This window comes from Ranitomeya variabilis, chromosome 2 (assembly GCF_051348905.1).
Source record: "Ranitomeya variabilis isolate aRanVar5 chromosome 2, aRanVar5.hap1, whole genome shotgun sequence".
In the NCBI taxonomy this organism is placed as follows: domain Eukaryota; kingdom Metazoa; phylum Chordata; class Amphibia; order Anura; family Dendrobatidae; genus Ranitomeya; species Ranitomeya variabilis.
In genome coordinates, this window is record NC_135233.1 from 261,292,444 (window position 1) to 261,308,485 (window position 16,042).

Below are 16,042 nucleotides of genomic sequence, written 5' to 3' on the forward strand. Positions count from 1 at the left end.
GAGGAAAGGGCTGTTAAAATAAAGGAATCATGGGGAATTTGGAGGAATTCTATTTTCATTCCTTCCTTAATAATATTTAGCACCCAGGAACTTGACGTGATTTTTCGCCATTGGGGAAAGAAAAATTTTAACCTGCCCCCTACTGGGGTGTCTGGTGTTTCAGAATTTGTTGTCTCTACGGAAGGGGGGGCCTTTGAACATAGTGCCACCCTGTTTTCCCTCTCTTGTGGCCCATCGTGACGATCTTTCATTTTGTGTTCTTTTCCCGAACGGCCTTTTCCTAAAGGTCTTCCTATAGAAAGGAATTGAGGGGTCAGGGAAGGCTTTTTTCCTCTCTTTTGCTTTTTTGAGGATCTCGTCTAATGCTTTCCCAAACAAAAACTCACCCTCACACGGAATAGCGCAGATCTTAGCCTTTGACTGCGTATCCCCCTTCCAGCTCTTCATCCATAACGCACGTCTGGCATTATTAATTAGACCGGCTGATCTTGCTGCAAGGCGAAGAGAGTCAGCTGAAGCATCGGCCATGAATGCTGCTGCACCTCTAATTAGTGGTATCGCATCCCGCAATTTTTGTCTGGAGACCCCCTGTTCGATCTGTTGATCCAGCTGATCAATCCAAACAAGCATGGATCTAGCTGTGCACGTGCTGGCAATTGATGGCTTAAATATGCCCGTGGAAGCCTCCCATGATCGTTTCAGTGACGATTCTGCCTTCCGATCTAGAGGATCAGAAAGTAGGCCCGCATCCTCGACTGGCAGAGCTGACTGTTTTGAGGTGGAGGCGACTGCAGCGTCCACCTTAGGGATTTTAGTCCATGAAATTAACTCCTCATCATTAAAGGGGTACTTCCTTTTGGAGGCTGACGGGAGAAAACCTCTCTGGTCCTGTTTCTCCCACTCCCTCTTTATTAGTGCCTTAACTGCAGGAATTACTGGGAATGCTCTTCTCTTCCTCTCCGGCAACCCTGCAAACATGATGTCTTGTGCAGTTTGGTCGTCTTTTGTATCCTCACAACCTATAGTATTCCTGATGGACTTTACTAGGTTGTCCACCCCATCAAGGGGAAAACAAGCTCGACCCTCAATGTCGGAATGTGTTGAGGAAGATGACGCCTGCGAGGAGTCTGAGTGGATAACGCCTTCCTCCTCGGACTCAGAGCTGGATATAGCCTTTTCTTTCCCGGATTTTTTAGGGGGGGTACTGGCTTGTGAGATGGCCTGTAATTCCTCTCTAATTATGGCCCGTATATCTGTGACCGACATAGATGGACTCTGCATTGTTTCCGCCATACACTGATTGCAGAGTTTTTTGGGGTGGGAATCTGGGAGAGGCTCGTCACATAACGCACATTGCTTGTGCTTAGATTTCTATCTCTTTTTGGCCTGGGAGAAGAAGACATTTGTGGAAAAGGGTGTCAGCTTTATAGGCAGAGGGGAAATTACACTCACCCAGTGAAGCTGTACGGTACCGAAATAGGAGGCTGCGACTTTCTGGATCTTGAATCCTTGGTCTCACTCCTGTGGCTGGCATCTGAGGACCTTCTACTGGCTGGTTCACCTGCTGGGTCCACTGTCTTGCCTGGGGACGACATGTTGCATCGCCTGTGCGTTTGCAACTTCCCCCTTTTTATAGGCCAAGATCCGGTCAGTAAACTTTTTTTTTTTTTTTTTTTTCTTTCACAGCGGTGTACTGCGCATGCGCGAAACCGCGCTTTCCCCCACCGCTGTGTGAGTGACCCGGAAGTGCTCCTCTACCTCCGGGTCATTCTGGGGATTCTTACACCGCTCCACGCATGTGCGGCCGCCATTATCCCGGCCTGCGCTATGGAGCGGTGTACCGGCTGCCGCTGCAGCTGTGCCGCAGATCCCGGACCCTTTACCTGGTGGTCCGCGTCTGGAGCCTCTTCAAGGCCGCACCTCTGCAGCGTTGCTCTTGTGGAATCGGCGGCGTCTCCCCCGGACTCAGCCGTCCCACATGCCGGACAGACGAGGGGGGAGCCGTCTAACGGAGTCTCCCCCGACGCTGCATCTGGACTGCATCCCCTGCCGTTCCCGCAGAAACCGCACAGGCGGATGCTCCTAGCCCAGGTAAGATCTTCTGTAGTCTTCAGAGATCCTGTCCCCTGGGAACAGGAAACCTAAACTGAGGAGGAGAGGGGGACCGCCCCCTTTTATGTCTCTGTAGGTTTCCTGTTCCTTGGGGCGGATCCCTATCTCTCCAGTGGGTGCTGTCATGGCGAAGGGTAAAAGGTTAGTTTTTATATTATTCACCATCCTTGCCCCTTTATAATGATGAACTCTGCTAAAATATGAGAAAAAAAGCAAAGAACTTGGATGATATGTACACACATGTAAAATAATTCATCTGAAAAGGGTTTGTCAAAAATCAATGCCCATCAAGCAAAAAAAAAAAAAACCCAGTAGTAGAAACAGAGTGAGTATATGAACTCCAGGTTTTGGGCACCATCAAACAACCTTAGTCGAAAGCAGCCAGGGCAGAAGCAGATTTTACACCACTTAGCACCTTATCTCAGAGAATAAAATGCTAACATATACTAATATGGTACATTCACTAATAATGGTAAATTTAGTAATACATTATACTAGAAAACAGCGTGTGAAATAAGCATTGAACACGTCACTAATTTTCTAAGTAAATATATTTCTAAAAGGTGCTATTGACATGAAATTCTCACCAGATGTCGGTAACAACCAATCCAAACAGGCAAAGAAATGGAGCCATAGGTGTCCATAAATTAGGTTATGTGTAATAATGAGAAGTGACACAGGGAAAAAGTATTGAACACGCTTACTGAAATGTAATTAATGCTTCGAACAAAAGCCTTTGTTAGTGATGACAGCTTCAAGATGCTTCCTGTATGGAGAAACTAGTTGCATGCATTGCTCAGGTGTAATTTTACCCCATTTTTCCACACAAACACTCTTCACATACTGAAGGTCCTGTGGGCTCCTTCTATGGACTCTGAGCTTTAGTTCCTTCCATGAATTTGCTATTGGATTCAGGTCTGGTGATTGGCTGGGCCATTCTAGCAGCTTTATTTTCTCTGAAACCAATTGAGAGAGTTTCCTTGTCTGTGTGTTTTGGATCATTGTCTTGCTGAAATATCCATTCTCGTTTCACCTTCATCATTATGGTAGATGGCACAGGTTGTTTTTTTTTTTATCAAGAATGTCTCAGTATAGTCGTCCATTCATCCTTTCTTCAATCATACGAAGTTTGCCAGTGTCATATGCTGAAAAACAGCCCCGCACCATGACATTCACCTCCAAACTTCATTGCTAGTATGGTGGTTTTGGGGTGATATGCAGCGCCTTTTGGCCTCCAAACATGGTATGTATTATGGCATCCAAAGAGTTCAATTTTGGTCTCATCTGACCAGACTATATTCTCCCAGTATTTCACAGGCTTGTCTAAATGTTGTTGAGCAAACTTTAAACCCGCTTAAGCATGCTTTTTGTTCAGCAAATGAGCCTTGCACGGTGAGCGTGCATACAGGCCATGGAGGTTGAGTACATTACTTATCGTTTTCTTTGACACAAATGTACCTGCTGATTCCAGGTCTTTCTGTAGCTCCCCACAGGTGATCCTTCACTTTTGGACAACTCTTTTTATAATTCTTTTCACATCTCTGTCTGAAATCTTGTGGGGAGCACCTGGTCGTTGATGGTTTATGGTGAAATAATGTGCTTTCTACTTCCGTATTCCAACAGTGCTCACAGGAACCTTCAGTGGTTTAGAAATTCTTCTGTAACCAATGCCATCAGTATGTTTTGCAACAATAAGATTGCAAAGATCCTGAGACAGCTCACTGGTTTTACCCATCAGGAGATATGTTTCTTGTGTGGTACCTTGTAATAAAACATCATTTTATAGTCCATCAGTTGAACCAGATTATATTTTTTAACAAGTGGCAGGATTGCTTTTTAATTACTGATAGATTTCAGCGGGTGTCATGACTTTCCATTACAGTTTGCACCTTTCTTCTTGTGTTTAATTCTTTTTCCCGGTGTCATTTCTCATTATTAAACATAACCTAATTTATGGACATCTACGGTTTGATTTCTTTGCCTGTGTGGATTGGCTGGGTTGTTACCGACATCTGGCGAGAATTTCTTTTTAATAGCGCCTTTAGAAATATATTTAGTTAAAAAATTGGTGAATTGATCAATACATATTTCACCTGCTGTATATGTCAAATAGAATATAACAGAAATGTATAGTAGCCCTGCAAAGTGCCCTGGATGAAACTGCACCTCCTATACACAGAACAACTCGGCACAGACGGCGACAACCGTGGCACACGCTGCAAACAAGTTTCCTGCAGCGGTGCTCCAGGTGCACCAAACGTCTATGGAGAAAATCTAATCTACCCGAAGATTTCATCCATTATAAGTTCATGCTTAAAACATACAACTCTGCCCTTCACCTCTCCAAACAAACCTATTTTAACACCCTCATCACCTCACTGTCCAATAACCTTAAAGGTCTCTTTGACACTTTTCATTCCCTACTCAACCCAAGAGTGCAGACGCCAACCACGGATCTCCGTGCTGACGATCTGGCCAATTCAAAGAAAAAATTGACCACATCCGACAGGAAATCATCTCCCAATCCCCTCATACCATGCACTGTCCTTCCTCTCCCACTCCATCTAGGTCACTCTGACTTTGAACCAGTTTCAGAAGAAGTAATCAGGCTCCTTGCATCTTCTCGCCCGACCTTTCCCCGGCTGTCACCTCTCACCTAACGAAAATATTCAACCTCTCTCTCTCTTCCGGTATCTTTCACTCCTCATTTAAGCATGTCATCCTACATCCATTACTTAAAAAACCATCCCTCGACCAAAACTGTGCCGCTAATTATAGATCTGTCTCTAATCTTCCCTTCATCTCTCAACTCCTCGAACGCCTAGCCCACTCCTGTCTTATCTGCTATCTCTCAGACAACTCTCTTCTCGACCCTCTTCAATCCACTCTTTACACTCTACTGAAACTGCCCTCACTAAAGTCTCTAATGACCCACTAACAGAAAAATCTAATGGTCAGTACTCCATGCTAATTCTCTTGGATCTCTCCGCAGCATTCGATACTGTGGATCATCAGCTCCTCCTCACTATGCTCCGCTCCATCGGCCTCAAGGACACCGTTCTCTCCTGGTTCTCCTCCTATCTCTCTGACCGATCCTTCACTGTATCTTTTGCTGGTTCCTCCTCCTCTCACCTTCCCCTTTTTCTTGGGATTCCTCAAGGATCAGTCCTAGCCCCCTCCTCTTCTGTTTGTATACTGCCCCTATTGGACAAACAATCAGTAGATTTGGTTTCCAGTACCATCTCTATGCTGATGACACCCAATTATACACTTCTCCTGATATCACGCCTGCCTTTTTAGAAAACACCAGTGATTGTCTTACCGCTGTCTTTAACATCATGTCCTCCCTCTATCTGAAACTGAACCTGTCAAAAACTGAACTCCTCGTGTTTTCTCCCTCTACTAACCTACCTTTGCCTGACATTGCCATCTCCGTGTGCGGTTCCACCATTACTCCAAAGCAACATGCCCGCTGCCTTGGGGTCATACTTGATTCCGAGCTTTCATTCACCCCCCACATCTGATCACTGGCTCGTTCATCTTATCTGCATCTCAAAAACATTTCAAGAATTCGCCCTTTTCTTACTTTCAACTCTGCAACAACTCTTACTGTTTCACTCATTCATTCTCGTCTGGACTATTGCAACTCTCTACTAATCGGCCTCCCTCTTACCAAACTCTCCATGCTCCAATCTGTCCTGAATGCTGCTGCCAGGATCATATTCCTCACCAATCGTTACACCGATGCCTCTACCTTGGGCCAGTCATTACACTGGTTACCCATCCACTCCAGAATCCAGTACAAAACTACTACCCTCATCCACAAAGCACTCCATGGCTCAGCACCACCCTACATCTCCTCTCTGGTCTCAGTCTACCACCCTACCCGCGCGCTCCGCTCTGCTAATGACCTGAGGTTAGCATCCTCAATAATCAGAACCTCCCACTCCCATCTCCAAGACTTTTCACATGCTTCGCCAATTGTTTGGAATGCACTACCCAGGTTAATACAATTAATCCCCACAGTTTTAAGCGTGCCCTAAAAACGCATTTGTTCAGACTGGCCTACCGCCTCAACGCATTAACCAAACTATCCCTGTGTGGCCCATTCAACAAACTTAACCCATAATCAGGTTCCTGGCATCGTGTTCTCATACACTTTATGCAGTTAATTAGCCCTCTGTGTCTGTACTGTTACATATTTAAGCTGTTAACTTGTTCATGCAGCATTACATGAACACTCGAGCCTTAACCCCTTCACCCCCAAGGGTGGTTTGCACGTTAATGACCGGGCCAATTTTTACAATTCTGACCACTGTCCCTTTATGAGGCTATAACTCTGGAACGCTTTGACGGATCTTGGCGATTCTGACATTGTTTTCTCGTGACATATTGTACTTCATGTTAAAGGTAAAATTTATTCGATATAACTTGCGTTTATTTGTGAAAAAAATGGAAATTTGGCGAAAATTTTGAAAATTTTGCAATTTTCCAACTTTGAATTTTTGTGCCCTTAAATCACAGACATATGTCACGCAAAATACTTAATAAGTAACATTTCCCACATGTCTACTTTACATCAGTACAATTTTGGAACCAAAATTTTTTTTTGTGACGGAGTTATAAGGGTTAAAAGTTGACCAGCAATTTCTCATTTTTACAACACCATTTTTTTTTAGGGACCACATCTCATTTGAAGTCATTTTGAGGGGTCTATATGATAGAAAATACTCAAGTGTGACACCATTCTAAAAACTGCACCCCTCAAGGTGCTCAAAACCACATTCAAGAAGTTTATTAACCCTTCAGGTGTTTCACAGGAATTTTTGGAATGTTTAAATAAAAATGAACATTTAACTTTTTTTCACACAAAATTTATTTCAGCTCCAATTTGTTTTATTTTACCAAGGGTAACAGGAGAAAATGGACCCCCAAAGTTGTTGTACAATTTGTCCTGAGTACGATGATACCCCATATGTGGGTGTAAACCATTGTTTAGGCGCATGGCAGAGCTTGGAAGGGAAGGAGCGCCATTTGACTTTTCAATGCAAAATTGACTGGAATTGAGATGGGACGCCATGTTGCGTTTGGAGAGCCCCTGATGTGCCTAAACATTGAAACTCCCTACAAGTGACACCATTTTGGAAAGTAGACCCCCTAAGGAACTTATCTAGATGTGTGGTGAGCACTTTGACCCACCAAGTGCTTCACAGAAGTTTATAATGCAGAGCCGTAAAAATAAAAAATCATATTTTTTCACAAAAATGATCTTTTCGCCCCCAATTTTTTATTTTCCCAAGGGTAAGAGAAGAAATTGGACCCCAAAAAATGTTGTGCAATTTGTCCTGAGTACGCTGATACCCCATATGTGGGTGTAAACCATTGTTTGGGCGCATGGCAGAGCTTGGAAGGGAAGGAGCGCCATTTGACTTTTCAATGCAAAATTGACTGGAATTGAGATGGGACGCCATGTTGCGTTTGGAGAGCCCCTGATGTGCCTAAACATTGAAACTCCCTACAAGTGACACCATTTTGGAAAGTAGACCCCCTAAGGAACTTATCTAGATGTGTTTTGAGAGCTTTGAACCCCCAAGTGTTTCACTACAGATTATAACGCAGAGCCGTGAAAATAATTTTTTTTTTTTTTTCTCAAAAATGATTTTTTAGCCCCCAGCTTTGTATTTTCACAAGGGTAACAGGATAAATTAGACCCCAAAAGTTGTTGTCCAATTTGTCCTGAGTACGCTGATACCCCATATGTCGGGGGGAACCACTGTTTGGGCGCATGACAGAGCTCGGAAGGGAAGGAGCGCCATTTGGAATGCAGCCTTAAATGGATTGGTCTGCAGGCGTCACGTTGCATTTGCAGAGCCCCTGATGTACCCAAACAGTACAAACCCCCCACAAGTGACCCCATATTGGAAACTAGACCTCCCAAGGAACTTATCTAGATGTGTTGTGAGAACTTTGAACCCCCAAGTGTTTCACTACAGTTTATAATGCAGAGCCGTGAAAATAAAACATCTTTTTTTTCCCACAAAAATGATTTTTAGCCCCCCAAATTTTTATTTTCCTAAGGATAACAAGAGAACTTGGACCCCAGAAGTTGTTGTTCAATTTGTCCCGAGTACGCTGATAACACATATGTTGGGGTAAACCCCTTTTTGGGCGCACGGGAGAGCTCGGAAGGGAAGGAGCACTGTTTTACTTTTTCAACGCAGAATTGGCTGGAATTGAGATTGGACGCCATGTCGCGCTTGGAGAGCCCCTGATGTGCCTGGACAGTGGAAACCCCCCAATTCTACCTGAAACCCTAACCCAAACACACCCCTAACCCTAATCCCAACGGTAACCCTAACCACACCCCTAGCCCTGACACACCCATAATTCTAATCCCAACCCTAATCCAAACGTAAATGTAATCCAAACCCTAACCCTAACTTTAGCCCCAACCCTAACTTTAGCCCCAACCCTAACTTTACCTCCAACCCTAGCCCTAACCCTAACCCTACCCCTAACCCTAACCCTAAACGTGACTGAAATACGTGGCACTGAAATACGTGGCACTGAAATACGTGGCACTGTAATACGTGGCACTGAAATACGTGATACGTGGCACTTAAATACGTGGCACTGAAACACGTGGCACTGAAATACGTGGCACTGAAATACGTGGCACTGAAATACGTGGCACTGAAATACGTGATACGTGGCACTTAAATACGTGGCACTGAAACACGTGGCACTGAAACACGTGGCACTGAAATACGTGGCACTGAAATACGTGGCACTGAAATACGTGGCACTGAAATACGTGGCACTTAAATAAGTGGCACTGAAATATGTGATATGTGGCACTTAAATACGTGGCACTGAAATACGTGGCACTGAAATACGTGGCACTGAAATACGTGGCACTTAAATACGTGGCACTGAAATATGTGATACGTGGCACTTAAATACGTGGCACTTAAATACGTGGCACTTAAATACGTGGCACTTAAATACGTGGCACTTAAATACGTGGCACTTAAATACGTGGCACTGAAATATGTGATACGTGGCACTTAAATACGTGGCACTGAAACACGTGGCACTGAAATACGTGATACGTGGCACTGAAATACGTGGCACTGAAATACGTGGCACTGAAATACGTGGCACTGAAATACGTGCAACTGAAATACGTGGTACTAAAATATGTGGCACTGAAATACGTGATACGTGGCACTGAAATACATGGCACTGAAATACGTGGCACTTAAATACGTGGCACTTAAATACGTGGCACTTAAATACGTGGCACTTAAATACGTGGCACTGAAATATGTGATACGTGGCACTTAAATACGTGGCACTGAAACACGTGGCACTGAAATACGTGATACGTGGCACTGAAATACGTGGCACTGAAATACGTGCAACTGAAATACGTGCAACTGAAATACGTGGTACTAAAATATGTGGCACTGAAATACGTGATACGTGGCACTGAAATACATGGCACTGAACTACGTGGCACTGAAATACGTGGCACTGAAATACGTGGCACTGAAATACGTGGCACTATGACTGTCAGAAAATGTTCATTAAACGGTTAGGGGTAGAGTTAGGGTTAGGGTTTGGATCCCTTTATCACCTTGATGGTGGTGGGTGGCTTTTCAGTGTGTTTTCTGTTTTTTTCGATAAAAATGCATGCGTTTTTAACGCAAACAAACGCATGTGCTTAAAAACGCAATAAAATACTGCAGGTTGTATTTCTGAAAATGAACGCATGCAGAAAAAAAACGCATGCGTTTGAAAACGCGACCAAACGCGTACAAAAAAACCGCATGCGTTTTCAATGTTAAATATAGGGAAAAAACGCATGCGTTTTTTTGTGCAAAAAACGCTGCAGACAAAAACGGAAGTGTGAAACCAGCGACGCTTTTTATAGCAAAAAAGTTTTTGCGTCTCCACATTTTGAGACCTATAATTTTTCCACATTTGCTCCACAGAGTCATGTGAGGTCTTGTTTTTTGCGGGACGAGTTGACGTTTTTATTGGTAACATTTTCGGACACGTGACCGTTTTTGATCGCTTTTTATTCCGATTTTTGTGAGGCAGAATGACCAAAAACCTGCTATTCATGAATTTCTTTTGGGGGAGGCGTTTATACCGTTCCGCGTTTGGTAAAATTGATAAAGCAGTTTTATTCTTCGGGTCAGTACGATTACAACGATATCTCATTTATATCATTTTTTTATGTTTTGGCGCTTTTATACGATAAAAACTATTTTATAGAAAAAATAATTATTTTGGTATCGCTTTATTCTCAGGACTATAACTTTTTTATTTTTTTGCTGATGATGCTGTATGGCGGCTTGTTTTTTGCGGGACAAGATGACGTTTTCAGCGGTACCATGGATATTTATATCAGTCTTTTTGATCGCGTGTTATTCCACTTTTTGTTCGGCGGTATGGTAATAAAGCGTTGTTTTTTGCCTCGTTTTTTTTTTTTTTTTCTTACGGTGTTTACTGAAGGGGTTAACTAGTGTGGCAGTTTTATAGGTTGGGTCGTTACGGACGTGGCGATACTAAATATGTGTACTTTTATTGGTTTTTTTTTTAAATTTAGATAAAGAAATGTATTTATGGGAATAATATTTTTTTTTTTTTTTCATTATTTTGGAATATTTTTTTTTATTTTTTTTTACACATTTGGAAATTTTTTTTTTTACTTTTTTACTTTGCCCCAGGGGGGGACAATACAGATCGGTGATCTGCCAGTTTGCATAGCACTCTGACAGATCACCGATCTGCGAGAAGTGCAGCCTGCTTCACAGTGCCTGCTCTGAGCAGGCGTCTGTGAAGCCACCTCCCTCCCTGCAGGACCCGGATCCGCGGCCATCTTGGATCCGGGTCTGGAGCAGGCAGGGAGGGAGGTAAGACCCTCGCAGCAACGCGATCACATCGCGTTGCTGCGGGGGGCTCAGGGAAGCCCGCAGGGAGCCCTCTCCCTGCGCGATGCTTCCCTGCATCGCCGGCACATCGCGATCATGTTTGATCGCGGTGTGCCGGGGGTTAATGTGCCGGGGGCGGTCCGTGACCGCTCCTGGCACATAGTGCCGGATGTCAGCTGCGATATGCAGCCGACACCCGGCCGCGATCGGCCGCGCTCCCCCCGTGAGCGCGGCCGATCGGCTATGACGTACTATCCCGTCGGCGGTCATACGGGCCCACCCCACCTCGACGGGATAGTACGTCGGATGTCAGGAAGGGGTTAAGGTACCTTCACACTAAACGACTTTGCAATGATAACGATAGCGATCCGTGACGTTGCAGCGTCCTGGATAGCGATATCGTTGTGTTTGACACGCAGCAGCGATCAGGATCCTGGCAATTCTAGTGGGAAGCCAAGATGCGTCCTGCCCCCACTAAGGCAAAGAGACGTAAAGCAAAGCTAAGCATCCAGTCAGTTGGTTTCCGTATCTTACTAATAGATAAATCTATATATTGCAATTACTACATTTTTCACCTCTATTAAAAAGGATGTGACCAGCAAAATCAACAGTTACTCCTACGAAGGCCTAACAGAAAAACTCAAATTGTACCCCTACTTCTTATTGTGGTGTCTCCAGGACACAGTCCTCTTCCCTTTCTAATATTTTGTGAGAAGGATGGCATGACCATCTGTCTGCTTTCTTGAGTTTTGAGGGACATGGGGAGCAATTAATATAAAAGCCCCCCAATGTTCTAAGACCCCATAACATGCATAGGGATAGTTTTTTTGTTGTATATGATACCTATATTTGACTAATAAGCCATCACATCCAGAATACTGGGCTACTATCGTCTAGAAAAGGATGTCGTCTACAATGTAACCAGCTGAAATAGGGCTTGGAGTACAATTCTAATGCAAATTTAGGCGACACGTCTACAAGGAACCTTCTACATAAGCTGCAGATAACAAGGCTGCCCTACAAAAACGACCAAGAATGAGAAGACAGCATTACCACAACATCATGCCAAGTAAACAGTCAATGATCTTAACTAACAAAGGTCTTAAACTCTTCTCCCGGGACCAGGAACCGAAAGTGCATTAATATCTGCCTGTGATTTCTCCAACTTTGCTCTTTCATTATTAATGAAGAGGATATTGAATGTAACTACAGTTCAGTTTCCTCCGCTTAACCCCTTATTACCAAGGCAGGTGGCTGCTGCTCTGTAGACTCCAGAGGCAAATATCACAAGCAGATGGAAAATGGACTGAAGCAAAACTGCATCGTAAATATAAAACCAGGCCACCGGCATCGAGCCATTAACAAATGAGGTCTAGTATTACTAACCCTGAGAGGGTATCAGATCTGTGTGTAGGAGCATTTATCTGTACAGGATGTGACCACAGCTACTTTATTATATCATCTTAATGACCAAGAATTCCCTGATATGTAAAGCCCCATATGTCTGATCACACAGCATTGTCCTTCCAATTAGGGGGTAAAAGCAAGTAAGACAGTCCTGTAATCAGGGTAAGAAGATTGGAAAATGATCAGGAGTCACACGTGGTCACTAGTATGAGGTGGTACAGGTGATGGAGTTGCTTCTTGGCTACTTACTTGGAGTCCTTTGGAAAGCGGGCAGAACAGGACCATATGGACGAAGCGTCTTAGCTTTCTCATCCTCCTAATTCATGGGAACTAGTTCGGTGCTAGGAAGGTTAGTGTGCAGGTGCCCTAAAGTAGACGATCATTGAGAACATGTCACCTCATCCATCCAGGGGTCCGGCTTCAATGTTACTTGTAGTGAATAGGAAATCTTTAAGTCAATCCTTTACTTGTAGGAAAGATGTCCTCATTGACCATTCAAGTGACCCATTAGATTAGGATCCAGTGCCCATTTGTACCCCTAGATGAGCCCCTCCAGGGGAACACATCCCAGATTGAGCTGTCAGCTTGTCTCACCCCTGACTTGTCCAGGAGACAGTGTAGTAATGATAGTCACCAGGAGGCTGGCAGGATGCAGTCCACACAAAGGGGGCAGCTTCTCCCTGTGCCAAGAGGGACTGCTTATCTCCGGCTATCTGGGCTCCGTCACTTCCCACTACAGAATTATTGTTCTTTTCAATGCTGCCACAAAGGAGTCATTTTCTGCTCTTTCAGCCTGTGGGTCACTACATTTCCAGAAGATCCCACTAGGGTCTGCGCCTCTCTGTGGTGCTGACTGCAGACTCCCTGTAATGAATGCACCCCAGCCAAAAGGAAAACCTGCCCTCTGCTTTACTGTAGCTACATGCCAAGTACAGACCTGTAATCTGGCCATTAGAGGAGCGCACCCCAGTACTCTGCTACATCGCCCTCTCACAGTCCTCCTGGATTATCACCCCAATCACCGGATCCTCTACCAGACCAGGAGCATCACAGCTCCCCTCACATTACAGGCTGGGCACAGGTACAAATGCCCAATACATGCCCCTGCCTGCTCCGCTCACTCAGATTCCCTGCAGGTTTCTCCTACAGTCTTCAGGACCCCCGTCATTGCTCCCTGGGAAGTCTGTAGGGGGTTTATTCACCCTTTGACCCCTCTTATTCTACCATATGACCCTGTGACTGCCCTCAGCCTGGGCACTGCTCATCAGATCACCTAGGATGACACCCGAAACCCCAGATCACATAGCTGCTCTGCCAGGAGACCACCGATTCTACAATGAGCGCCCTTCCCTCTTAGGAGACCCCATCACATCTGGGCTCCAGGTCACATACAGAGCATGGCCCCGGTTTCCTCCCTCGGTGCACGCTCCTCGCCCCTATATATGCCCTATGCAGCCCCCTGTCCCCCACACATGTCCCCCCTCACCTGACACCCCCCAGCATGTCCCCGGCCGCCCGTCCCTCGCTCAGCGCTGCCCAGGGTCCATGGTGGCAGCCCCCTCCCGGTGTCTGCTCAGCGCCCCTCTCCGCCTCCTCTGACGGCTGATAATGATGTCAGTCCTCGGCCTGGAGCCGCAGTCCCGTGGCTTCTCCCGGTCCCCGGGTGTCCCGCCGGCTGTGTGCTCGATGCCCCGGACCAGTCCCCACACCGCTACTGCTGCTTCTTCTTAAAGCAGGACTCTGGCTTTGAGGATTATTTGTCCGCCGACGCAAAATTCAGCAGCACAGAGAGGGGGAGCCTGGAGCAGGTGCAGCCGAGGGAGGATGGGAGGCAGCGTTAGCTGATTAACCTCCCCTTATTCATCCGCCAGGCTGAGCCTCAGCTGCTGCAGCTCCTCTTCCTTGACTTGAGCCTGTCCTATCATGACGCCTATATTAGCTCCTTTCCTACATTTCTAGTCCCGAGCCGCAGCTGCTGCACAACCTCTTTCCTGACACAGAGATGCCAGTCACTGAGCATGCTGGATTCAGCACATCCTGTGTCCAGCCCTGACCCTATAGTCTGCCATATTGGAAGGGGCTGCACAGCAGACCAGTGCCCCCCTGCCCTACACTCAATGGTTTCCTAGGTAACCTGGCAGCAGGGGCTGATACATTGTTGCAGTGCACCCTGGATGTGGTGACAGCACATTACAGGCTAGTGCTTGTCCCAGTATGGAGTCTGTGCCATAGGGGCTTGGGATTTCAAGTTCAGAAACGTTAGGGTGTCGCCCCCTGCTGAGGAATGCCTTGTGTGGCAGACACCCTCCCCCATGATTTTCTGTAGAGTTTTACACTATTTACAAATCCTCATCAGGTTATGTAACAATTCCCTGCTCTATGTAACGCCAGTGTGAACATCGTCCTGCCAGACATGAGTGCTCAGGGAACAGCGCCCCCTATTGGGGAGTCATCATGAAGAGGACCCAACCTGACTTATTCTGACCTCTGTGCCTCTTATGAACCCTATAAGGGTATGTGCACACGGTGCGGATTTGGCTGCGGGTTCGCAGCAGTTTTCCCTGAGTTTACAGTACCATGTAAACCTATGGAAAACAAAATCCGCAGTGCCCATGCTGCGGAAAAAAACGCACGGAAACATAGCTTTGTTTATTCCACAGCATGTTAATTCTTTGTGTGGATTTACACCTGCTCCATAGGAATCCGCAGCCATATGAACTTTCATTGTGTTGTGATGTGACATTGCGATAATAGCAGCTTTGGAGGCGAGTTGTGCCAAAGATTTCAGTACTGCGTAGAAAAATATCATAAATGTTGAGTTTGACCTAAGAGTTGCCAAAAAACAGCAACTTGAGCTTTTTGTCACCTTGTGTCCAAGTTCTGTAGCATCACAATATTGCGATCTTTGCTCGACATGCGAGGTAACCAGACTTTGTGTAGCCCCAGCCTAAGGCCGGTTTCACACGTCAGTGATTCCGGTACGTGAGGTGTCAGTTTTCTCACGTACCGGAGACACTTACACACGTAGACAAATTAAAATCAATGTGTCTCTGCACATGTCAGCGTGTTTTCGCGGACCGTGTGTCCGCGTGCAAAACACGGAGACATGTCAGTGTTCGTGGGAGCGCACGGATCACACGGACCCATTACAGTCAATGGGTCCATGTGAAACACGTACCGCATACGGATGCTGTCCGTGTGCAGTCCGTGTGCCGTGCAGGAGACAGCCCTACAGTAAGCGCTGTCCCCCCAGAGTGGTGCTGAAGCCGCCATTCATTTCTTCTCTCCAGCAGCGTTCGCTGGAGAGAAGGAATGAAAAATCATTGTTTTTTGGGTTTTTTTGCGGTTGAAACAAAGATCTTTATTTCAACCACAAAAAAAAACAAAACACAAAGATTTTTCATTTCTTCTCTCCAGCGAACGCTGCTGGAGAGAAGAAATGAATGGCGGCTTCAGCACCCAAAGCAGGGGACAGCGCTTACTTTAGCGCTGTCTCCTGCACGGTCCGTGTGGTACCCAGTCGGCACACGGCTGCCGCACGTGTGCCACACTGATGTGCCACGTGAGCTCACGGACACGGA

At 45.7% G+C, this 16,042-nt stretch overlaps 1 protein-coding gene across 2 annotated transcripts in view; it reads right to left on the bottom strand.

Annotated features, from left to right (window-relative positions):
* The window catches only part of DIPK1B (divergent protein kinase domain 1B), a 186,426-nt gene that overhangs the window by 128,905 nt on the left and 41,479 nt on the right, over nucleotides 1-16,042 (bottom strand). Inside the window, exon 1 of one of the 2 annotated variants that reach the window (XM_077284789.1) lies at nucleotides 12,711-14,560. The exons of the other annotated variant lie outside the window; for it this stretch is intronic. Within the exon in view, the coding sequence (XP_077140904.1) occupies nucleotides 12,711-12,773 (63 nt within the window). The 5' untranslated portion in view covers nucleotides 12,774-14,560. Of the gene's footprint in view, nucleotides 1-12,710; nucleotides 14,561-16,042 lie in introns of those variants that run through there. 2 annotated transcript variants of the gene reach the window in all.